We start from the raw sequence: 25,795 nt of genomic DNA on the forward strand, positions 1-25,795 counted from the left end.
ATTATACACATTAAAATCTATGTAAGCAAAAATAAAGTGAAACAATAAACTTTTTCCCTCAAAATTTGAAATGTTGAGAGTCGTTTTGAGTTATTATTCTTTTTTTTTTGGTTAGATTTATTTTATTGTGTGTAATATATGTTTAAAATACGCTACATGAGTTATGTATGAGACCATCAGTGTCAAATAAGCAATATTTGATATTTATTGGCTTATTGCTAAAAAATTGACCAAAAAAATATTGATCTATAAAAATTAAATATTGTCAAGTTACAAAACTAAAATCCAAATCAACTTATATAAATAAAATTGTAATTTTTTCTTAGTTATGTACACTATCATGTAACTTGAACTAATATGAACTACTAGTTTTGATAACGGTCACAGTTCATTGGTGTAAAATTCAGACTTTAGTATTTTGTATGTTGAAATGGACGAGGTGTAATGAAATTAGGGTTTTGAGAATATGATTGTAGGGTTGATTGGTAGTCAGAAGTTACTTTTGAGTCTGTTTGGATCGAGCCAAATATGGATTAAAGAGACTCGGATTCAATGAATTTATTCCCCATCAGGCTTGATATGTTGCAGTTCTGGTATTGTTTTGCCTCATGTTTGCATTTGCCGTTCCATCGTTTCTTGCCCCGTATTTTGTTAACAAACAGTCATAGTTATACCACATTTTTTCCTCTCAAAATTTAATCCTATGATTGCGTTTGGCACTGGAAGTTTTAGCTTTGATATATTGTAAAATGTAAATTTAAGTGCGAATTATATTTTAGGATGCCGCCCGGCTTTCTCTTAAATAATTTTTATGCCGTGTATCGAATTGAAATATTTAATGTTTCAGTCATTAATAGTATTTCGATAAAAATATTGTACAAAAACTTGTGTGAAACGGTCTGATGGGTCGTATTTTGTGAGATGAATATCTTACTTGGGTCCTTCATTAAAAAATATTATTTTTTATGCCAATAATATTACTTTTTATGCTAATAGTATTACTTTTTATTGTGAATATTGGTAGGGTTGACTCGTCTCACATATAAGTCTCTCGTGAGACCGTCTCACAAGAGAGTTATTCAAAATATTATTACCTTTGTCATTTTTTATTATGAACTTTTTGAAGGTCTTCAAGGAAAAATTAATGCTTGTGTATAATTGAGATATATTTTATTCTGAAAAAAATTAATTTGTTTAATGAATATCACATAATAAATAAGATATTCGTTGAACTACGGACAAAATTGTCTGACGCTCTCATCCCTTGAACTCGTTTCGCTGTTGAAATGCAAAACCATCCACTTGGGCAATATGACCGTTGCGTAAATTATAATTATAAATAAATAAATAAATAAATAGACAAATAATACCTTCTTTATACTATCCCTTAAATTTCAAATCAAAATCAGCATCGCACCGTTCGCCTTCCCCGAATTCTCTCTCACATTCTGAGCGTTGTGAGTGCGTGTGAAATGGCGATCGACGAGTCTCAGCAAGAACACAAGGTAATAGAGCCAATGCCGTTCCTTTTTCAGGAATTTGCTTGGAGATTTTGTCTTTTTGTTTTCGTTTTCCTTCTCTTGAAGTTTTGTTTACGAAGAAGTGGCGAGGATTTTGCGATTTCTCGTCTTTTCTGTGAGATTTGGAATTCTTTCTTAATTTTGCTCTCTTTTGTTTGAGAAAACTTTGGCTTCGGTTCTAGGATGTCTCGGTCTTTTTCGTGGACATTTTTGTGACGTTCTTGGAATATAAAGATTAATTTTACCGGAAAGAATAAGGGAAAAAATCCAGCGAAGAAAAGGAGAATGAGGATTAGCCGTTTTTAGTTGGTTAAGCTATTCTTTTTGGCTTCGGTTCATCTTATTTTGTTTAATGCAAGGGAAACAAAAGAAACAAAGAAACTAAGATTATGAGTTCGCAATTCCATATTGCTGCGTGATTGTTGTGAGAAAAGGAGGTTTGGCTGGGGATCTGGCATGTAGATTTATTATGATATATTTGTGTACCATATGTGAAAATTGCTAGTCTATGCTGGGTAGATCTATGTGAGATAAATGACTCGGATCGCCTTGCGTTTGAGGGATTGAATGTGGACCCTCAGAGCTTATATTGCACAAAGGAATTCATTGTTGTGAGTTCGGGTTTTTGTTTGCCGTCAAGTGCAATTCTGATGATTAATTTCTTTCATATTAGTTTTTCTTTACCTACTTAAACTAAGGAGTCTACGTTATAAATTTGGTTTTCTAGTATGATAAACTTGACACCTATATGAGAATATGCTTGTACGAGTGGCATTCCCTATATCTGTGCACCGATTATAAATGTGCTTGAGTATATGATGATGCTCTCCATTTTGCTCTAGGCTTCGTCAGAGAGCACAACAGCAGAGGAAATAAGGTGGACTATCAATGATTTTGACATTGGAAAGCCTCTTGGTAGAGGAAAGTTTGGGCATGTATATCTAGCTAGGGAAAAGAGGGTGAGTCTACTCAAATCAGGAAGCTTTCTCTTCCATTGAACACTGATGGATGACTTCCATTTATCTCGAACATTAAATTTTACATCATCTCATTTTTCTTGATTTTGAGTGGTGCTAGACATTAAACATTTCAAGTACATACGATTTATTGACTAAGCAACATTTTTAGTTTGGGGATTCAAATAGTAACTTTTCACTACTGGGGCATGAGCTTTTCGAAAAATGAAAACAAATTAGGTAAGGAATTAACAGTGGAAATTAACTTCATTTTTTAAGGAATGGTATTGTGTAGTAAAAGAAAAAGGAACTTTGGTGAATAAAATTTTGAATATTTCTTGTAGAAATGAAACTAACCTCTTTTTTCTTAAAAGCAGAGCAATCATATAGTTGCACTGAAGGTGCTATTTAAGAGCCAGCTGAAACAGTCTCAGGTCGAGCATCAGCTTCGCCGTGAAGTTGAAATACAGAGCCACCTTCGACATCCAAACATATTGCGACTCTATGGTTATTTTTATGACCAGGCATGAGAGCTTTTCTTTATTTTATGCATTAAATAAAATCTGTTCAAGAGTTGACGATAATCAATTATCCACAGAAACGAGTTTATTTGATTTTGGAATATGCTGCCAAGGGAGAACTCTACAAAGAGCTGCAGAAGTGCAAATATTTTAGTGAAAGACGTGCTGCTACGGTGAGTCCTCTCTATCAGTGCTTCAGCCTTTCTATTTCTCTTTTACACCTTATACCTTAGTCGAACAGCTTGAATTTTAATACCTATCTTGATTTTCAATCATGCCCATGGTAGGAATGATTTAGTTTCCTCAGTGCACATTTTAGCTATGATCTGACAAGATGTGCAATGGTTTTCTTCATATGTTTATTGGACGCTATGAGCAGTATGTCGCTTCATTAGCTCGTGCGCTTATATATTGTCATGGAAAACACGTGATTCATCGAGACATTAAACCAGAAAATCTTTTGGTTGGGGCACAGGTAATTTTTGGTTTTTGTTTATTTTCTTCTCTAATTTATCAGAAAGTGCTGCTGCCTTTTCTCACTTCTTTGGTGTTGTCCGTCAGGGTGAGCTCAAAATTGCAGATTTTGGTTGGTCTGTGCACACATTCAATCGAAGGCGGACTATGTGTGGAACTTTAGATTATCTTCCGCCCGAGATGGGTATATGCTTTTCCTAATAAGAATGTGTTATCGGTGCATGATTCAGGATTGGTGGGATGATTTTCGGACTACTATGTTGCACATTTAAGTTATTAAGTGGATGAACGTGTTAATTTTTTTCTTTGACAACATATGAATTTCTAGTTTGATGGTTAATCCTATACATTATTTGTTTCTACAGTGGAGACTGTGGAGCATGACGCAAGTGTGGACATTTGGAGTCTTGGTGTCCTTTGCTACGAATTTCTGTATGGGGTGCCCCCTTTCGAAGAGAAAAAACATTCAGATACGTATAAAAGGTAAATGAATTCCGAATTCACAATGCTGAAAATACATTAGTCTGTTTCGAAATGGCAAGATTTAAATGATGCGTGCTATTTATTTGTCCCTTTACATGTTACATTTTGGCTATGTAACGTGCAGGATTATCCAGGTGGAATTTAAATTCCCCCCCAAGCCTATTATCTCATCACTGGCCAAAGAGCTCATAAGTCAGGTACGTTAGATCACTTCCGCTCTCTCACATACTCTGTTTAAAGTGTGGGTGGGATCTTTGGCCTAAGTCCGTATTTGCTTCTGACTTTTGTTGACAACAGATGCTCGTCAAGGAATCTTCACAGCGTCTGCCTCTGCACAAGCTACTTGAGCATCCATGGATTGTGCAAAATGCTGATCCATCAGGCGTCTACAGAGGTTGAACCAATTTTTGGCGTCTACCGTTTTCTTCCAATCGTCCGAAATTTACGTCCCCCAAAACCTGACATTGACCCGTTATATCTTTGTAAAATTGATCTGTAATTCCGGTGCATCATCCTTAAATTGAGTGAACTGATGATTCATCATCATAATTCTAAATTATTATTTTCTGGTGTTATATGTTAATTAAATTGTGAGTATAATTCTGTGCTATCCATCTATCACTAAAAATTCAATTGCACCAACAAAACGCACCCTAGGAAACAATTGACAGAAATGTAAAATATAAAAATGACTCGTAATTTGTTTTGGCTAACCTTTTATTTTTCCGTGTCATCAACTTGATTAAATTTATTAGCCAAAGTGACATAGTAACATCTCGGTTGATAATAAGTCAAAGACGACAGCCTTGCCACAACAAGAGATTGACTCTGAGGTGATTTAATTGCGCAAAACGAATTAAGATGGTGGTGATTAATTAACTCTGAGGGTGGTGAAATTTGCATTTTGGAAAAAAAACTGCACATTAAATCTCAATTGCCTTTTTCATTTGAAAAATAGACGATTATGGTAATTAATTGGCTGCAAAAAAACAAGAGTTCCATACATCAAATACTTTCCTGTGGATTTCAATTCATGCCAACCCATTATTTTCTAAAGAATGATGCTAAATGCCTGAACGTACTCAATCCTCCAGCTTTGTTTCTCGTTTCCAGCATCAGAGATGGTTAATTTCCAATAAAGATCCCTATAATAATTGATGTACACATATTGATGTATATGTATCACAACTCTTTTCTAAATGCCTGAACATGCTCAATCCTCCGGCTTTGAGTCTCATTTCTAGTATCAGGCATAGATAATTTCCAATAAAGATCCCACCGCCACGAACTCTGTTTTATAGTTCCACTTATCTAGGTACATGCTATTCTTCGACATAAATCCTATGACCTCCATTAGCCTTTCGAAATAGCCACCCTGAATAAAATTTAACAACAATAGCTCGTACAGACCTCTGTTAAGTACTGTATTCTGATTCGACATGCTCTTCTGGATATCACCCCATAAGATTGTGATTTCGTGATACATTCCCAACAAAGAATATCCACAAATCATATAGCAAAAGTTGCTGTGGTGGGCTGGATGTTCTTCTCTTGCAGTTTACGGTATGTCATTATGGCATCTCCTATCATTTTGGCCTTTGTAAAGAAGTAGATAGAAGAATTATACTCGTACACCATTGGGAAAACCATCGATCCTCCACTCTTATAGTATGGGTGATGGATTCTGCTAAATCTGATTGCAGAATGAAGTGAGCTCTTTCAAATATGAAGTCCTGGTTTCTTCAGACTTACTAGAATATCTGAGGAGAAGAGCATTGTATCAGAAACATTTATATCAGGGTGGATCCTCCTGATTTGTCTTGCTAGTCCTGCTTCTTTGAACATGTTTTTATCGTAATAAAATGCAAAAGTCGATCCAATTGAGACGGCACATAACCTATGTAGTGCTCTCTCACCGCTTTGAATCGGATTTGACTTGCAACATCCACAATGTCCAGCAAGAGAGCAAAAGCAGCATCAGTGTCATTGAATTTAAAATTCAAGCTCAGCAGACAGTCATAAAACTGCCGATATTGGAGGATCAAAGTGACTGGAACTGAATCAATATAATTCTTCAATTTCTTTAACTCGTCTCTCATGTCATTCATTTCTGGATCCTGGCAATAATAATAACAGTCTGAGAATCCGCAACAACTCCTATTTTTGGCATCAGCTCAATAATCTGCTGATCCTTTTAAGGTGATCCAAACCTCACACAAGCATCAAGAATATGGTTAGAAATGGTCACGCTGGGCTTTGTCAACTCTGTTTGAGCTGATTTGTTTGAATTTAACTTCTGAAAACAATCACAGATTTCGCCCCAAAAAAAATTGCTGCTAAAAGAGTTCAAATCTGCATCTTCACTAAACGTAGAAAGACTATTTGCAATACATCAAGTGATGGTAGAATTTTTTCCTCTAGCCTCAATCTAAGATTGCTCGAGGCTTGAGCAGGAATTTGAGCCCTTGTCAAAGAAAGCACGAACTTCGTAGTCAAGTCAGGCTGCAGGGACATTGTCTTCTATGTCGAAACAGAAAGAATTAAATCAAAAGCTCTACGAAGTCATTTAGAGTCAGCCGAATAAGACAATTCACTTGTGAGATTTGACACAAGAGTCTGACAGGGAAAACATTTCGCATAAAAATTGAGCGAGATGATCCTTTCGACCGTAGTTTCCTGGCTTTGCACCAATAATAGATAAATATGGAGAAAAGGGTATAGTTTATCACATCCGTCCAACAGCTGAAAACTCCTAATATCACGGCTAAATGCAAATTTTCCACCAAATATCAAACTCAGGATTCCCCTATGGTTAACTCTGATTGATGTTCGAATCATAAATTAAGCCAAAAAATGTCACTCTACATATTCATTACGACAACATCATCCAAATCCAGCTTCCCTTGCTCCATTAGCAGCATGATTTTCTGCTAATATCATTTAACCATCAATATTCTGAAGTCCATATGCAGACTCTCACACAGCAAACGTAACATAAGCACCGATTCAAACACATGCAGAGCAATTTCAATCTCAGAAAAAAATAACTCTCCAGATCACCGATAAACCATAAAAAAATTTCTTCCTCTGGATGTAAACTTTCTTTATATTCCTCAAACAGAAACAAGTACAGGAATTTTGATTTTTAAAAACTGAAAAAAAAAGAACCTGCAGGAAGTGGAACCAAAAGCAGCGATTTTAGCACGTCCCTTCCAGATATCTCCTTTAATAAATCTTTACTTCCCATCAGCAGATTCACCGAACCCCAAGTTCATTCTGGGCATGCTGTACTGTTGTCAATATTCCCCAACTCCCATTTTCACTCTGAAGTTCGTTCTCATAACAGGAGAAAATCAAGGGATTACGAATTTACGAAATTAGGAACTCGTGGAAAATTTAATTCAAAATTTACATTATTCTTATCTCGAGTTTATGTTTCTTTTATAAAAATCAATTTTTAATTTTTTTAGAAATATTAAATAAATTATTATATTATATTTAAAATGTTTTCTTATATCATTGAAAATAATTATAGAAATTCTGATATAACATGATATCTATAATAAAGAATCTTTTGAAAAAAATATATATTTATATAACCAAAATATTCTTCTTCTTCGTTTTTTTCACTTACTATGATTGATTTGTTTATAAATAATTTATCTGGATTTCTTGAAACTGTTTTCATGTATTTGATGTCAATTTTAATTAAATAAAATTGTTTTAACATATGTATAACTTACTCGTGTAAACATTAAATATGCTTCAATTGCAAGTTAATCATACAAGAACTAAATTAAAATTGACAAAAACTTGTGTGAAACGGTCTCAAATGTCGTATTTTATGAGACGGATATCTTATTTGGTCATCCATAAAAAAGTAATACTTTTTATGCTAAGAGTATTACTTTTTATTATGAATATCGGTAGGATTGAACCGTCTCACAGATAAAAAATCGTGAGACCGTCTTACAAGAGACCCACTCATTAAAATTTTGAAAAAAATATTTATTCATGCTATATAAAATTTGGCCCAAATAAAAATCAGGAGAGTGAGTGAAGTTTGATTGAGTTAAAGGTGTCTATGGTAGGGAGAGATTTGTGTTCTTTCCAACACTTAACACCGTCCATTAATTTACCATCTCCATATCTTTTGCTGAGCTTTCCACTTATTTTATGTGCTAATTATTATTCTCTGATCAATTTCTGTTCAAGAACCTAACATTATTTGAGGAAAGAAAACACAAGCAAGCATGACATCCTCGAGCAAAGAAGCCAAGATTGTAACAGCCGAAAATTGCATTCAAGGTACAAATACATTTTGTTTGATTCAATTTATTACATTTATAATGTATGAAGTTTTAAGATTTAATTTTTTCGCACCGAAATTGATTTCTTGCCAAGAATTCTATAACAAGACAATTCATGGATGTGAATGTTTGGCACAAATTTGCAGCTGGTTGGCAGGCTGGATTCAAGGCAGCTTTCATTACATGTGTAGCCACTGCTATACCCACAGTAAGTAATTTTTTAAAAAAATATAATGGGAGCGAGAATTACCTAACGAACTAGCATCTCACACAGCGTGTAGATTTCAATATTAAAAATTACACCTTTTAAGAAATGTGGACATTTTTTCTGCATGCACGATGCAGTTGGCTGCAGTTCGTACAATTCCCTGGGCCAAGGCAAGCATAAATTACACTGGTCAAGCTCTCATCATCTCTGGAGGTACATTTGCGACATGTTCTTGTCCAGTATTATTCGTTTATGCATTGATTATTTTTCGATTCTTTTGGATGAATTACAGCATCCATTGCTGCTTTCTTCATTAATGCTGACAAAACCATCCTCCATGGAGCTAAAAAGAATGCTCGATACGATATGAAGCCATGAGAAGATGCACATATTGGTGCTTTAGAGATAGATTCTAATGCAGTTTTGATCTATTCAATTGTTTTCTTTTTCTTGCTAATTAGTGGCTGTAATTGTTGCCTTTTTTCCTTGTAATTTAACTATGGGAAGAACGTACTTACAGGATTTCTTGAGTATTTCATACGTTTATTGTTGGAGATTCAATAAAATAAATCTATAAATCATGTGATTAAATCCATATATCACAACATGCCGGGAATTCATGTCGAATTATCAGAAAATATGAATAACAGTAAACACGTACCAGAATCCATTGATTGATCTAGCGTCAGAGTTATAGATCTTCCAAGGCAACAGAGAATCGACCACCTTATTTTTGCCTTTGATGGGAGAAAGAGAGAGATCTAGAATACGTGTGCCGTATGTATTCTGTGTTATATTCTCTGTGACTTTGGGACCATAACCTTATATAATCTTAGCAGTCTTCAACTCATCATAGAAGACCTAATTGGGCTGGGTTTCTACACATAAGGTGGATCATACCAATTTATTTAATACTTTGGAAACCCATAATTAATTAGATCACTTTATTGGGTTCTTTATTAGATAACTTGTCCATGTACAATTAATTAAATTATGTGAGCCCACAAAATAATTCCAACAATCTCCCACTTGGGCCACATAAGTTATCCGGATATTGTACATGCAAAAACTGGATTGAACTCTTGCTATCTAAACCAAAATATTCCTTAACAATCTGGTCTATCAATTATACCAATATCGAACCAAAGCAGTCATCGCTACACTTAAAATCACTAGACCCATCAATGATCACAATATTAGCATAATCAATAGCATAGATCAAATATGGATGTGTAGCATGGAAATACATAAATTTGATCCCAGAATAAAACATGCATTTTCAACCGGTCCTCCTAATGACTCAAAGAGTCCAATAACAGACTTTCAACCAAATGCTAAACCGCAATGAAAGACATCACTTTATTTCAGAGTAATTCAAATAAACCTTAGTCTGTACAGAAACTCAAATCATGTCAAATGAGTCAATGCTCAAACCGAATACAAACTCCTACTGTACATGCATATCAACTATATGGACAACACCAATGTGTGTCACATGCCCAAAAAATCTTGGGTGGCCAACCCATGAAAACCGCATCCGCAATTATAGAGTTTGCAATAACATGCTCAATTGACATATAACTACTCTCAATTATTTCCTTCCAACTGGAAACTTCATGTCAATATATTTTGACTTTGACAAGTTTCAGTTGTTCTTTAAGTATAATATAGCGGCTTTATTATCAAAATTGATCCTCAATGGTTTCTTAGACCAATGATCAATATCGGTGATAAAATTCCGCAACTTTATTCGGATTCCAAATATCCAACTATTTCCAAATGTCAGATTTTCGATGTGTGAGCATAAAATCCTTAGTTCACTTTATGTACCGCATAACCCGATTATTAATCAAATGTCGGGTTTCTTAAATATCTTCCCAACATTCTAATGATGTTCACAATATCGATGTATAAAATAAATGTTTTGTTAACACACATCGTTTGATGCATACATCGATACATGACATGCACGTTTAGCTATGATCCTTGGATACCCTGATATGATTTGATTGGATTCTGGGGTTTGTGAACACAATGCTATGTTTGGTATTATATGACCCTTAAAAACATAGACAATGTTCTCTATAAATCCGAATGAGATTACCACATGATAAAATTTATACCACCACATATGTACACATAAACATCAATATATTCTTCTCAATGTTGACTTTTCAATTTACTCACTCCCACTAAAGTCAACATACGAAATTAATTTGCATTTAATTTCAAAATTTCATGCTTGCATAATGTCAATATCATTTAAAATATTGATGTTCAATTTATCAAGCTTATCAATCAAAGAACTCATACCAAACATATTTGAAATTCGAAAAACTGAAAATACCACATGGATAAAGGAAAAACTTGATTTGTACAAACATGAATTAAAATCAAATTTCGTTTTTCCAATTCAAATACTAGAAAATAAAAAAAACTCAGTTTCTAAATAAAGTTTTTTTTTAAAAAAAAAACACCAACATTTTTATTGTCATTTTCCATAAGATGTATCTTTCACCATCAGTTGGCAACCGGCTCCTTAGGCAACTCTTTCTTTGCACGCCAATTAGCGTATTTGGGACAATCCTTCTTCACATGCCTATCAGTCCTTTTGCAAAAGAAACAAGTGATCACTTTATCTTGTTTTTGTTGCTCCATATGATGTGAAGTCCCAGAGTTTCCTTCCTTATTGCTCCATTTCTTTTTCTTAATGATGCAATTACCTTGATAGTTAGATGTCAAGTGAGCACTTTCAATCATATCTTGTTTCAATCTCTCCTCCTCCTGAACGCACTGCGCAATAAGCTCATTCAAAGTCCACTTTTCCTTCTGGGTATTATAACTTATTTTGAATTGATTAAATTGCGCAGGCAGAGAGATCAAGACTAAATGCACGACTATGTCTTCCGACAATTCCAACTTGAATGCTTTTAGTCGAGTCATAAGATTTGACATTTCCATTATGTACTCTCTTATGTTCTCTTTCTCTTTGTACCGCATTGAGACAAGTTTATTCAGAATAGTACTTGTCTCGACCTTTTCGTTTGCAGCGAAACGATCTGCTATTTGAGTAAGGAACTTTTTGACATCATTTTCTTCAGGAATTGCACCCCTTATAGTATCTAGAATGAAATGTTTCATAATTATTAGACTCATGCGATTTGATCGCTCCCACTTTTCCAAAGAACCCTTTTGATCAGCAGTTCCTGAACTGGTCAAAAGTGCGGGACGATCTTTCCTTAGCGCATAGTCCAAATCCATGCAGCCGAGCACTATCATAACATGCTCCTTCCATTTCTTGAAGTTTGAGCCATTAAGTACTGGAATGTTGTTCAGATTGGCAGATATTGAAGATGCTATAATAAAATAGAACAAAAAACTCACAATAAAACATAGCTCATGCATATATTTAAATTAAATAAATCACAAGATATAAGCATGCTGGTGGTGGGCCCATAAAAAAGTACCTAGTACAATATTGATATTTAGTCTTTGAACAAAAATAACAATTTGTAAGTGATACACTCAAACATCATGATTATTAAATATTGATAATAAATCCGGCAAACAATATGTCTTTCTTTGGACCGACAATTGCATGCATAGATAAATCCGAAATTATCACATATTTAGTATCACATGTTGTGCTAAAATTTGGCCAGAAAATGACCTTCTTTTGGACCGATCATTTTTCGCATAAATTTAACACAATTTAATAGCATATAATGTGTCTACAATCTGGCAAAAAAATAATATTCATTTGGGCCGATTAATTTCTGCATAGTTTTGACACGCTTTAAGACAACATAATTATGTGCTTATAATCTGGCCAAAAAATAACCTTCATTTGGGTCGATTATTTTCTGCATAGATATAAACACTTTTTTTTTTCACTTATTATGTCTGCAATCTGGCCAAAAAATAGTCTTCCTTTGGGCCGACTATTTTTCGCATAGATATAAATGCACTTGAAGAAGATATATTGAATCTAAAATCTGGCCAGAAAATAATCTTCCTTTGGGCCGATTATTTTCCCCAGAGATCTAGATACACTTTAAAATCATCTATTGTGTTTGAAATTTGGCCGAAAAATAGTCTTCCTTTGAGCCGGCTATTTTTCGCATAAATTGAAACACAATTTATTTTGAACTTGAACAATATCTACATATCTCAAAAAATCACTTTATTAATATGTAATTTAAATTTAATAAAATTTGAGATACAAGATATCAACTTAACTAAAATTTTTACAAGAAAATTTAATTTACTTTAATTGTGCCAAATAAAGCATGGAGACCAAATTTGCAAGAAATAAAATATTTGCACCTCATAATTATTCATCCACAAATATTTTATCGAAATAAACAAAGGCGATAAAATAACGAATAATTCTATTTTAATTTTATTTCATGCAGTCTAATTTAATTTCACAAATCAGAATTGCGGAAGTCAAAATTTAATAAATGGTCAAAATTCTGGATTTCAAAATCTGGTTCAAAATTAGAAATCAAACAAGGCCTTAAATCACCAAAAAATCCCCAAATCCCGAAACCCTAATCCCAACAAAAAAGCGCCGCCGCCAGCTCCTCCGGCCGAAACAGTCGACGACGACCATGACCCAGAATCTCCTTACAACGGCCGACCACTACCCTACCATCTCCGACCAACAATCAGCCATAAATCGATCGGAATCCTTAAAAAATGGGCGGAATTCGCGCGGCCAAAGTTTCCAGGATTCAGTCACAAAATTCGATCACGTAGCGGCGGTTTTTAATCGATAAACCATACTAATATAGGCGCCAGGAGATGGGAAAGAAAACGCCCAAACAATCGTCGTCGGAAAATGGCCGGAAAACGTTCGATTGGCCCAAAATCCGGCGGCTCAATTCCAGAATTCGAAAAAATTCGAATTTTCAGATTTTTTTTCCCGAAAATTAATCTGAATTTTGGATTTATAATTCGAAAATACTAGATCCAAAGAACATGAATTTATTCAGATCCAGATTCAAAAAATTTAAAAGATCATATCTGAATCCAAAAAAAATTTATAGACAAGAAAATCGTCTCAGATCTGAGAAGAAACATACTTTTCTGTTTCGATCCATCAATAAAAAAAAATTCTCGTAATTCAACATGAACGTGGCTCTGATACCACTTGTTGGAAATTCAATAAAATAAATCTATAAATCATGTGATTAAATCCATATATCACAACACGCCAGGAATTCATGTCGAATTATCAGAAAATATGAATAACAGTAAACACGTACCAGAATCCATTGATTGATCTAGCGTCAGAGTTATGGTTCTTCCAAGGCAACAGAAAATCGACTACCTTATTTTTGCCTTTGATGGGAGAAGGAGAGAGATCTAGAATACGTACGCCGTATGTATTCTCTATTATATTCTCTGTGCCTTGGGGACCATAACCTTATATAACCTTAGCAGTCTTCAACACATCATAGAAGACCTAATTGGGCTGGGTTTCTACACATAAGGTGGAACATACCAATTTATTTAATATTTTGAAAACCCATAATTAATTAGATCACTTTATTGGGTCCTTTATTAGATAACTTGTCCATGTACAATTAATTAAATTATGTGAGCCCACAGAATAATTCCAACATTTATTACTGTAAAAACTTTAAATATACATCTAAATCATAAAAAAAAAACACTACTATTACAATCCACGTGGCATTTTTTGTATTACACGAGGCTCGCCGAACTTTTGTCGCTTAAATTCATCAGCTTCTTCGAATTACACCTATAGCTCCTTAGATACTTGTCATCTTGAAGAAGGGGTGCCGCATCATATTCTTTTCCTGTCTTTGTTCCGTCATAAACCTCCAGAGATCTACACCGATGGAGAATCTGAACGACCTCTTTCATTGAAGGCCTGTTTCTAGGCAATGCACTGGTGCAAATGAGCCCCACTTTATAAACAGTTGTCATATCTTCCAAGCAGTGTTCTTCTTGAATGTCCCTATCTAAAGCATCAGTAATCGGCTTTTCTTCTCCATAGTGCCTCCACGCCCATTCGGCCAGGCTTGTGTGCTCCTCCCCACAGTTAGGTTCTCGCCCGGTCACCAGTTCCAACAGCACGACGCCAAAGCTATATACATCAGCCTTCTCGTTTACTTTGGTTGTATAGGCATACTCTGCAAAAAGTAGTGACATATAGTTAGATGGTACGTCAGGTGTGTCTCGTCTATGATCAAATGCTTCACTGTCCATAAAAAAAAACTATAGCTGATACAAACAACAAAACTCAGAATATCGTAGCCAAAGATAAACGTTTCTATTGTTGTGCCACAGTCATCTACATGAGACCTCAAAAATGGCACTATATTGCGAGTCATTGGAAGCAAATGCGTGATCTTGAATGCGACATTAATCGTAAGGATGAGGTACTGTACCAAAACTATAGCTAATAGTTACAGTGGGACTCTAATCGTATTGATTTTATTGCAGCCAAATCGCATGCTTGACCACATAGACAGCTAGAGAGGGGGCAAAGTTGGTTTAAAACACTGTGTAACATTATTTATTACCTGGGGCAATGTAACCAAATGAACCAGCAACAGCAGACATGGTGTTAGGCTGGTCTCTCTTGATCAAATTCTTGGCAAGCCCGAAATCAGCAATTTTTGCCTTGAAATCAGAATCCAACAAAATGTTGCTCGATTTCACATCACGATGAATAATCGGTGGTGTGCAGTCGTGATGCATGTATGCAAGGCCCTGTGCAGCTCCAATGGCAATTCTTAACCTTGCTGGCCAATCCAAGGCAACGTTGTGAACAGAAGTGTTGAAAGATGAGCCTTTCCGTTTCTTCCCATGTAGGCATCTATCGAGACTTTGGTTCTCCAAGTACTCATACACGAGAAGTTTCGAATCATCACTAGAGATGCAACACAAGAGCTTCACGATATTCGAATGGCGCACTGAGCCAAGAATTTGAATCTCAGCCAAAAATTCTTTCTCCAGTAGATTATTCAACTTTCTGCCACTCCAAATCCTCTTTACAGCAACACATTCACCTCCTCGATCAACCGAAACTTTGTACACTTTCCCTGATCCACCACTTCCAATCATATTGCTTTCCGTCAAGTTTGAAAGAATATTGATTTCAGAGAAATACAACCTCTGGAATGAGGTTAGTTTCCACGTAGCAAGATCATGTTTGAGCTTCTTTCTTCTGTAGTCTCTAACCAAGAACATGGTCATCAAAATGGTGATCAAGAAAAGGATCACAGCCAGAACTAGAACCACAGCAAGAAATCTTGTCGACAGTTTCTTGGTTTCTTGGATTTTGGCGCAACATTTGGGAAGATTGGAGATTGGATTGGAGGCACAGAGATTCGGGTTGTTCAAGAAACTGTTTCCAAAAGCCATGTTATCAAATTCACGCGGGATGACACCGGTTAGTTGGTTCGAAGACACGTTAAGAGACGTGAGCTTCAAATTGCCTAATTGAGGCGGAATTTCACCCGAAAATTCATTGCCGGACAAGTCTAGATCAAGAAGGTCAGGTAAAGAACCCAAACTGGAGGGAATTGGACCGGAAAGTTGGTTTCTAGAAAGATCCAATGTAGTTAAAGATTTCCACGAGATGATCTCAGGTGGCAGTGCACCAGAAAGTAAATTTCCATCAAATTTCAGAGTTGTTAGTTGACTGAGACTGGTTAATTCCACCGGAATCGGCCCAGAAAACATATTGTTACCCGCGTCAAACACGATCAAACTTTCCCAAGTCAAAATTTTGGCAGGAATCCCGCCGGAAAACTTGTTGTTACTGATTTCCAACCGAGTCAAATTTCCCGCTACCCAAGTAGGGATCCCCCCGGAAAACGAGTTATCACTCAGCATAATTTCAGTCATGTTTTGCAAAGTATAAAGCTCTAATGGAATCTCACCTGTAAAGTTATTTCCATACAACTGCACCGTGCGCAGAGAGTGACAATTTCCAAGTGATTTTGGAATCTCTCCGGTTAAATTGTTGTGAAAAACAACCACACCAAATAAAGAACCGCCGGCACACAAGTTTTCCGGCAACTCTCCGGTGAAAAAATTATCGCTAACCTCGAAAGCTTCGAGATTTGAGTGCAGACCCATTTCAGGGGGTAATAGCCCACTTAAAGTATTCTTGAAAACCCGAAAATTCCGCAAGCTTGGCAATATGCCGATGCTTGAAGGCACGTCTCCATAAAATTTATTTGCGAATAAATTCAAAATCTCCAATTTTTCCAGCTTCCCAAAATCTTCTGGGATCCTTCCAGTCAGGTTATTTCCAGAAAGATCAAGCTCAACCATACTCGACGATTCGATCACTTGAGGAACGGAACCTGAAAATCTGTTATTATACAAATAAAGATAAGTCAGATTTTTCAGCAAGAACAACCCACCGGGAATATCGCCTTCCAATTGATTCATAGACAAATCCAAATGCTTCAGACTTGACAAATTCCTGAAACTATCTGGAATTTGGCCGTAGATATTCGTTTCTTTCATCCAAATATACTCCATTTTCGTCAACTTCCCGAACTCCGGCGGTATCACCGCTGGCAAGAAGTCATTATAAGCCCATCTCAGAAATTCAAGGTTCACCAAATTCGATATTTCCTTCGGGAAACTCCCATTGAACAGATTCATATGCAAATTCAATACTTTCAGCTCATGTAAATTCCCTATCTCTGGAGGAATATCTCCGGTGAAGTTGTTGGAGCTGAGATCAAGATACTCAAGAAATCTGAGCCCGTCGATATCCTCCGGAATATTACCAACAAGATTGTTCTGAGAGAGGTCCAGATATTGAAGCTTCGAGCAGTTTAAAACAGCTGTCGGGAAATTTCCCGGGAGAAAATTGTAAGCGAGATTGAGATGAGTGAGGTTTTGGAGCTTAGAGATGGAATCGGGGATGTATCCGACGAGGTCGTAGTTCTCAAGGATTATTCCAGTTACGGAGCCGCCAGGGGAGCACTGAATCTCAGTCCATTCGCAGGGGGAGGACGTGGAGTTCCATGGCTGAAGGATTTCGGGGTTTCCGAATTCTTGCTTCAGGTTTAGGAGGACGGCTCTTTCCGCCGGCAAGAACTGTGATATTACGAGAAAGGGTACGGAGGAGAGGATGAGGAAGATAAATAAGAATGGACTTTTAGAACCGGCGGAGGGCGGATTCGCCATTTGATGGCTGCGGCACCGCGGGACGTGGCGGTGGTGAAGAAGATATGTTTTGCCTGGTGCGATGAAGTTGGAAGGATTGATCATATTGAGGATTTATAAATTCTGTCGGAGAGTACAGCGGATAGAATTATTTATAGGAAGTACAATTTTGTTCAAAATTTTAAAAAATAAATAACAAATTATATAAACTAACAAATTGTAACGAGATTATATGTGACAAATAACAAAATTCACGGTATCAAATTCTAAAAAAAATGAAAATCATAAAAATCAAGAAATTAATTCTTTTCATATTATAATATATAATATAAAAGTAGATCTCTTGTGAGACGATCTCACGAATTTTTATATGTGGGACGGGTCAACCATATCGATATTCACAATAAAAAATAGAGTAGGTCTCTTGTGAGACGGTCTCACGAATATTTATCTGTAAGACGGATCAACCATATCGATATTCAGCATAAAAGATAATATTCTTAGTATAAAAGTAATAATTTTTCATTGATTACCCAAATGAGATATTTGTCTCACAAAATACGACCTGTGAGACCATCTCACACAATTTTTTGTCTAAAAAGTAATACTCTTAGCATAAAAATTAATATTTTTTAATGGATAACCCAAATAAGAGATCCCTCTCACAAAATACGACATGTGAGACCGTCTAACACAAATTTTTGTCATAATATAAATACTCTTTCACTTTTAAAAAAATGCAATTTATCGATTTAATTATCAAATTTTCGATTCAATATTCTCAATATTTCACAAAGTTGCATATTAATCTAATAATTTTATATTTCATGAATTAAATTCAATATTCGACTATAATTTTCAAAAATATTCAACAACTTGTTAAATTTCCAACTTTAGTACTTTTGCAAATATAATTGAATTATTTAAATTATTGTTTTTTTATTGGCGAATTTATTCTATCTTGTAAATATTTAATCGTTTTAAGTCGATGATTTTGACAATAATTTGATAATTGTTGGACCTTTGTTCAAGTCGTTTTATGTATATTATATTTCGATAACATACGACAGTAACATGTAAATTATGTTTTAAACATATTTATGTGTTGTTATAGTTGTTAATGTAATTACGAGGGATTATATAATTTGTTAAATGCTTTGTGGATTTTATGTTCAATTATTTGACACATTTATGACATTTAGTTTAGAACATAATATTATGACATTCATGTTGAGCTCTATCATTCTTTTGACCAGTTCCTCTTGTTATATTGTATTGCTGGCATACGTGGTTATTACGGAATCACCAGATGACTTTCCAGTCAAGTTATCTCTTATACCGAAATTATGATTGTCTATTTTTTTTTATGCATTTTATGTGTGATATGCACTTGAAATATTGATATCATACGTTGTTCGTTATTGTATCTTCATGTTGTATTGTTATCTGCTGAATGGAGGTCGAGTCGTGGGTGTATATTAGACACAGCACGGCATAACTCGCATACTTGGTAGAACGGTTTAACACATTGCATATTTTCATTTTATTATGTGTTTATACATGATTTGTAAATATCATTATTGTTGTTTAATTGTTTCATACCAGAATCTCAACATCGATATTTTATACTACAGACTACTGTGGTTGTTGTTGGGCACCATTGATAGGTCATCCGAATAGTTTTGCAGCACCAGGCGGAAGGTCTATAAATTGAGCTCGTGATTGAGATATGATTACTTGGTTGTAAGAGTTAAAGTCACCCAATTAGTATATTTTTATTATATTGGAGTCTGGTCAGTTTTATGTCAGAGTCTATTTATCGGGGAGATGCATCTTGTATTTGTATGATTATTTATAGTTGTTATGGTGAGTTTGATTTAGTTTAGGTTGTTGTGAGTTTTGTCAACGCTCGTGAATTTTTTATTTGTATCTAGTTGGTATTTATGTATGATTGTTTGTAAATATAACATGATCTTTCTTGAGTCATTTTTTTACAGATATTTTAAATTTTTTGCATGTTTTATTTATAGGAAAGTCATGCCCAAAATTTTCCTGAAAACCATCTGATCTATTTTTAATTTTTTAAATCATTTTCTACTACAGATTTAAATTCAATCAATATTTTGTTTGATAATTAATTATAAAAAAAATAATTAGGTCTCATCATTAGATACGGTTAACAACACGTGGGTCAAAATATAGTCTAACTTTTGTAAATTTTTTCTTTGGTTGGAGGATAAAATTATGAAATGATTAAGAAAAAAATGATAAAAAATGATTGAAATAGAAATATAATATAATATATAATGGGGATGGTCGGCCGGCGGTCGGTGGAGGGAAGTGGTGATGAGTTTGGATTTAGGATAATTGTAAAATTGAAAAATTATAATGAATTTAGAGTGAGATAAATAATCATAGGGGACTAGGAATTATTATTTTATCACAATTAATATAATCTAATCATTCATGGGAGGGATTGACTTGATTAAATAAAAATTCTACCAAACATGAGATTAAATAGGTTAAAAAATCATAAACCCACTTAATCCCTCCAACCAAACATTGTCTTACAATTACCAATAAGCCAAATGTAGTCCAAAATATATTTAACTGCAGAAGTGTAACCCTTTTCTTTAAATCAGAATGTTAAATATCACTCAAAAAAAATATCTAAAATTTGCATCTATAATAATTTGTGACGGGAGAATAACAGATTTAAATGCTTCGCTTTTAAGTCATTTATGTATGCGTGTGTGTGCGTATATATACATTCAATACTCTATAAATAATAACATCATCTTTTATCATTACAACATGACACGTACATATTCGATATTTTTATAAATTAATTATTCTAGAATATTTTATTCTTAATTCTTACCACATGAATTATATAATACTGATCTCAATTATAAATCACTGTCTAGTACAAGTAACATTCTAACAACTATAGTCTATAAACAAAAGGAATTTTGTTCCTATTTTATATAAATTAATCGTGCGTTGGATTGCAAAAGAAAAGGGATAATATCGTTTTATGATAACTAATTTCTTTTCAGATATAATATTAATATATATTATATGTGTGTGTGTTAATTATTGTAGAGGACAAGAGAAGAGAAGTCAACTCAGATACTTGGAGTGGGGTCCAATACCTCTTGCAATGGACACACTTTCTTCCAGAAAGTATTCAAGTAGATCGTATTGATTTGTCAAAAGCAAGAAAATAGAAAATAAAAAAATAAATATGATTCTTTTAAGGTGGCGACCTATGTGTTTATAATTTTAATGAATTTGAGTATTCTAATTTTGAGGACTTTTATTTGTTTCATCTTGATGTGGTCACTTATTATTGAAAATTTATTTTATTGTTCGGCTGTAGAAATAATCTCCCTTGATTCGATAATCGAACAGGATAGAAACATTGTGTAAGTATTACAATTCCGAACGTTCGTTCTTGGCAAATTCATTTACTCGTAAGAAACACAATTTCTTTAAGATTTGGCAAGATCCACTGTCTCCCACTGGATGGACCCATTTTCTAGAAGACCCATTTTGTTTTTACATCATCGTGCCTATTTTTATTATTATTATTATTATTATTTTTTTGTGGCAGCTGAGTTGAAACTTCTTTTACTTTATGATACTTATTAATTTATTATAATACATACACACGCACTCTATCATTAAACTTAAGATGTACTTCACTTCTTTCAAACTTATCCAGATTAACCTCTTCCAAAAAAAAATCCTAGATAAATCGCCAAAAAAAAATATCCCAGATCCCATCAGTCTTCAAAAATAAATGAAACAAAGAATTATAAAAAAATAAATATTATTGTTTGGTACGAATGTTGCACGTGGGCACGACGCTATGAACAGAATTCGGTAATTTTTCAGAACGAAATTTAAAGACTGAATTCAAGAAAATATGACCGATATTCACGCTGCTTCAATTACGCTACTCGAGCTCTAGTATATATAAAATTGGGCCCAACATATGTTCGCTTTGAAGTGAAATAGTATTTTTTGGGGGCAAATAATGAATAGAACTGAACAAAAAAGTCGTAAATAGTTGACTACAAGAAATGTGTATTGTTGGTCAATACATTCATATGCATGTATGATCGTGTCAGCTGATACAACAAACACGCACTGCCGAAATAGTTAAGGCCATACAATGTTTTTTGTCTTCAACCGAGAAAGTTCTTCGATGATAATGATATCATTGACCATTCAAAGAGTGAGGGCTGCCTACCTATCAATTCGCTAGGTAGTTCTAGTCAACTTTATCCCCGACAAGTGAGTGAGTATTTTCATACGTACCCTTACAAATATATAACCCCAAAAAGATTTTTAAAAAACCCACATAAATAGGTAATTTAGAAGGTAACTTGGTTTATGAGATTCGCATAAATATTAAGCAACGATTTGTGTAAATTTTCTATAACCATTGATGAAATAGGTAGAGGATAACAAAATTAATTTCCGTAGTCATTTTTCGTTTGATAAAGTAGCCAATTATATAATAAGTGGTGATGACTTATAGTCAATCAAACACCACCGTAACAATAGTGAATGGTTGACAGCCATGGCAAAACCTTCCAACGATAGATGTAGAACAAGTAATACTAATTTACAAGCTACTAAGCAGGGCAGTCGAGCATTTAGCTATATAGAGAAATCTCGAGGAGTTGATATTCGTATACTAAGCTCAATGACGTATCATAAAATTCCCATATCGATACTTGAAAAGAAAATAAAAAATATATAAAGAATGGGTGGAGTTTATTTTCACCGGACATTTCCCTTGTCATTGCTTCCAGCTATGGCATCGATGGCAACATTGAACTCCGACGTCATCAAAAAGCTAATCTCTACAAGAATTTGGGAGCTGCTGATTTATAGAGTATGTACTTGATCTAAAGATTAATGCTTCTCAACCTTAACGTGTGTGTTTTTGTTTTGACATTGATACTAAATGATTAATTTCTCACTTACCTCATTTGGCTTCAGAGCTTATTTAAACTCGAATGATGGTGGACTAGGAGCATCAAAGCTCTCTAACACCGTCGTCTTACTTCCATCACTTGTAACTGGCTCTTCCTTCCTGCCACCGAAGAGGCCTTCAAACCATGAACTTGGTGTGGAAGAAGATGATGATGATCCAGCTCCCATGCCCTCGACAGTTACTGGAACTTGACTGGGAATTTGCCCCATTGGATATCCAGGAACACCAGCCACATTGGGCAATGGCTCCTCCATACCTGGAAAATTCTGTGGTGCACTTATGATTTTATTCAACATAATCCCAGCTCCCTCGATCAGAGCAAGTAATACTCCACCAAACAAAGCTGATCTCGAAGCAGCACCAAACCCCTGACGCACCTGCAGAAATCCTCCGGTCGCTGCACCAGCTATGATAGAATTCCATGGATCCTCTTTCTGGCGGATGTACACCATTGTGCAATCAAATGTGGAAAAGAGTCCCCCCCCCCAAACAGCAAAACTACCGCCAACACGAGGCGCATTCATGCGCACAGCTTGAGAACCCCCGATGAGGCGCTCTCCTCTGGGGGAGTTATAAATTCCCTTCAGAAAATGGAAAGCTGAACCACCCACAGCACCCATGCCAAATGCTCCACCAATGTCATCCAAGATACAAGGTTCTCGAGACGTTTCTGGAGTTCCCATGATCAGACAAAAGCTATTTTCTTTACACTTTCTTTTCAAGCAGTTGCTGACCTAAGTCTCTAAAACATGTATTATTCAGTAGTCAATATATTTGGTAACAAGGATATAAATTGATCATTATGCGCGCGAGTACGCAATGGAAACTGGTATACACTTAAACAACACATAAACATTCAGACACACAAAAAACAAGGAAAGTTGCATCTAACAACAGCCTCTCTCAAAGCTTTTTTCGTGGCTCCTAAAAAAAGAGCTTTATATTTCTAAATATTCCAGGCATAATCCATATAGTTTATACTAAGCAAATACTGAATCTTAATTCGTAAAAACGGATACCGCGTTCCCCATGATTCTGACCAATACAAAAAAAAAAAAAAAACTAATACATTAAACAATGATCAAGGATATCCGTTAAACTTCAATCAAACAAATCCGTTCTTACAATACCCAAAAGCAAATGATCACCATAAACCAAGTCCAAAATCATAAAGCGACCGAAAATTAAACTAAACTTCAATCAAAAAGTCATAACCACCACAAATCGAACAGATGATAAAAAAAAATTGTGATACTATCCTTACGCGACGCAGCTAGAAGAACAAAATAATCTCGCAATTAAAAGTAAAATTAAAATTAAAAGAAAACATGTACACTATGCTATGGCGTACCTCAAACGCAGCTTTTTAAAGCTTTGATTGATGTGAAGAACACCGGAAAGGAACGTCAGGTGATAAAATTTCCGGTGTTAAAACCTTACTGTCGTGGGGATGTTTCTTTTGGGCCAAAAGAAATTTGTTATTTCTCGAGCTTTTGGCCCAATATAAAGTAATCCGGCCCGACCGAAATATGATTTGTATTTGAAATATCCATGATCCGGAAAGATTAATTAATTAATTAATTAATTAAATAACGAGTATGAAATTATACGGGTTACCGATTTTTGTTGAATATTCGAAAATTCTCACGCGCAAACAATGTCGCCGAAAACTAGCTAGTACATAACATGTGACATTCATTTTTAAAATTTTATTATTTATATTTTCAAACATGCATTGTGATTCATTTTCTAAGTTTATTTTATTTTATGACCTAATTTTGATATTTATATTTATTATTTGATTATATGATCGATCATGGGGATTATATATACTCCATATTATCACTATAATAAAGGGTTTAATTGACATGTAATTTTGTATTGAAAATTATTATTTATTTGAAAATTTTTTAAATGAGAGTATGTCTTTTGTGAGACGGCATGTTAATTATGCTCACATTTATCACAAAAAGTAATACTTTTGACATAAAAATATATTTTTTCATAGGTTGACTCAAATATAATATCCGTCTTACATGAGTTTTTGTGTTTAAATAATGATAATGAAATCTTTTTCTTGTTTTTAATTTTGTGTTGAAATTTCTTATTATTTGAAGCCGTACGTAAGATTGTGAGTTAATGGATTTTATTTTGAAGTCTGACCGACTTTCCACTGAAACCTGCGTAAAGGAAGATATATATATCTGTGGAAATATATAATGAAACATATGGTACGAAACCCAAACATAGCGAATACTTTTTTTTCCTAACTCACGAGAAACCTTGGCTAGATCTCTTCCAATTGGATAATATATATACGTAATTTGAGTCACGTGATTCTCATTTCCCACGCTTAGTATATTGCATATGAAATAATCAGTCTTAGTAAATATGCAGCGTAGCTGTCTCTCGCAAATTTTACAGTGCAGCAGCAGCCCTACGTGCATGCATGCAGCAATTTGAAAATTAATGATGACGATAGCAATGACGCAATGTCAATAAAGCAAACTTGGACCTCATCTGTTCAAAGTACATGTGACTGGAAGTTCATACGGAAGCCATGCTTAATATATAAGATGCCTAACAGGTTCTTTAAACTAACACGGTATTTTCGCCTTTAGATCAAGTGGATTCATGTGATTCTGTACTTGTGCTTAATTATAGCGCGAATACCAGTGAGAGAGATGATAGTTACAGAAATTGAAGATGGAATCAAGGGTTCTTCACTCATGGTATGTATATGTATACGTGTGAGCACGTGTGCTTCTACGTTTGAAGTCGAAAATCTTCCTCAAAAAGGTCTGAAATGATGATGAAATAATCCTGGCCATTTTCTTTGAATTTGATCACTACTTGTTTTAAGTTTATAATGTATTCATCCTTTTATAGATTTGACGTTGATTATATATACAAATCTTTCGTACGGCAGAATGAGCATGAATTTATCAGAAAGGCGGTATCCAATGCAACGATGGAAGTAAATAAAATAACCAAAGATTTGGCGGGAGCCATTGTTGAATTAGAAGATGGACTCATCTTTTTAGCCGAATGTGAGTGCTGCGGTCTGAAAGAAGAATGCACAGAAGAATACATATCGCATATCCGAAACTCCTTTTCGGGTTAATGGGTATGCGGACTATGTTC

At 34.7% G+C, this 25,795-nt stretch overlaps 4 protein-coding genes and 2 pseudogenes across 8 annotated transcripts; 2 read left to right on the top strand and 4 right to left on the bottom strand.

Annotated features, from left to right (window-relative positions):
• The first annotated feature begins 1,361 nt into the window (after window positions 1-1,361).
• On the top strand, window positions 1,362-4,516 carry LOC142544521 (serine/threonine-protein kinase Aurora-2). 2 transcript variants are annotated; one of them, XM_075651561.1, is made up of 9 exons: window positions 1,362-1,505; window positions 2,363-2,479; window positions 2,854-3,000; window positions 3,075-3,170; window positions 3,377-3,472; window positions 3,559-3,655; window positions 3,837-3,954; window positions 4,079-4,151; window positions 4,252-4,516. In XM_075651561.1, the coding sequence occupies exons 1-9, from the start codon at window positions 1,473-1,475 to the stop codon at window positions 4,351-4,353; spliced, it is 879 nt and encodes a 292-aa protein (XP_075507676.1). In that variant the 5' UTR covers window positions 1,362-1,472; the 3' UTR covers window positions 4,354-4,516. The 2 variants fall into 2 exon arrangements, with proteins under 2 accessions (XP_075507676.1, XP_075507677.1); XM_075651562.1 differs by lacking the exon at window positions 2,363-2,479 and having other exon boundaries at window positions 1,368-1,505.
• Window positions 4,517-5,136: 620 nt separating this feature from the next.
• LOC142545078 (pentatricopeptide repeat-containing protein At4g17616-like) lies at window positions 5,137-5,730 on the bottom strand (annotated as a pseudogene).
• On the bottom strand, window positions 5,587-7,329 carry LOC142545165 (pentatricopeptide repeat-containing protein At4g17616-like; annotated as a pseudogene).
• A 752-nt stretch (window positions 7,330-8,081) lies between these two features.
• On the top strand, window positions 8,082-14,227 carry LOC142545167 (early nodulin-93-like). 2 transcript variants are annotated; one of them, XR_012820233.1, is made up of 5 exons: window positions 8,082-8,262; window positions 8,411-8,472; window positions 8,610-8,685; window positions 8,765-9,002; window positions 14,089-14,227. XR_012820233.1 is itself a non-coding variant. In XM_075652161.1 (4 exons), exons 1-4 carry the CDS (start codon window positions 8,208-8,210, stop codon window positions 8,848-8,850), a joined length of 279 nt encoding a protein of 92 aa, XP_075508276.1. In that variant the 5' UTR covers window positions 8,082-8,207; the 3' UTR covers window positions 8,851-9,005. The 2 variants fall into 2 exon arrangements, 1 of the variants encoding a protein (XP_075508276.1); XM_075652161.1 differs by lacking the exon at window positions 14,089-14,227 and having other exon boundaries at window positions 8,765-9,005.
• LOC142545166 (uncharacterized) lies at window positions 14,081-17,766 on the bottom strand. The gene is made up of 2 exons (XM_075652160.1): window positions 15,030-17,766; window positions 14,081-14,636 (listed from the first exon to the last, which is right to left on the bottom strand). The coding sequence occupies exons 1-2, from the start codon at window positions 17,743-17,745 to the stop codon at window positions 14,185-14,187; spliced, it is 3,168 nt and encodes a 1,055-aa protein (XP_075508275.1). The 5' UTR covers window positions 17,746-17,766; the 3' UTR covers window positions 14,081-14,184.
• Window positions 17,767-21,980: 4,214 nt separating this feature from the next.
• Window positions 21,981-24,115, bottom strand: LOC142545168 (mitochondrial import inner membrane translocase subunit TIM17-2-like). Of its 3 annotated transcripts, none has more exons than XM_075652163.1 (3): window positions 24,003-24,115; window positions 22,642-23,393; window positions 21,981-22,517 (listed from the first exon to the last, which is right to left on the bottom strand). In XM_075652163.1, the coding sequence occupies exon 2, from the start codon at window positions 23,332-23,334 to the stop codon at window positions 22,660-22,662; it is 675 nt and encodes a 224-aa protein (XP_075508278.1). In that variant the 5' UTR covers window positions 23,335-23,393; window positions 24,003-24,115; the 3' UTR covers window positions 21,981-22,517; window positions 22,642-22,659. The 3 variants fall into 3 exon arrangements, with proteins under 3 accessions (XP_075508278.1, XP_075508279.1, XP_075508277.1); XM_075652164.1 differs by having other exon boundaries at window positions 21,981-22,534; XM_075652162.1 differs by having other exon boundaries at window positions 22,517-23,385.
• Window positions 24,116-25,795: the final 1,680 nt, after the last annotated feature.

This window comes from Primulina tabacum, chromosome 5 (assembly GCF_025594145.1).
Source record: "Primulina tabacum isolate GXHZ01 chromosome 5, ASM2559414v2, whole genome shotgun sequence".
In the NCBI taxonomy this organism is placed as follows: Eukaryota; Viridiplantae; Streptophyta; class Magnoliopsida; order Lamiales; family Gesneriaceae; genus Primulina; species Primulina tabacum.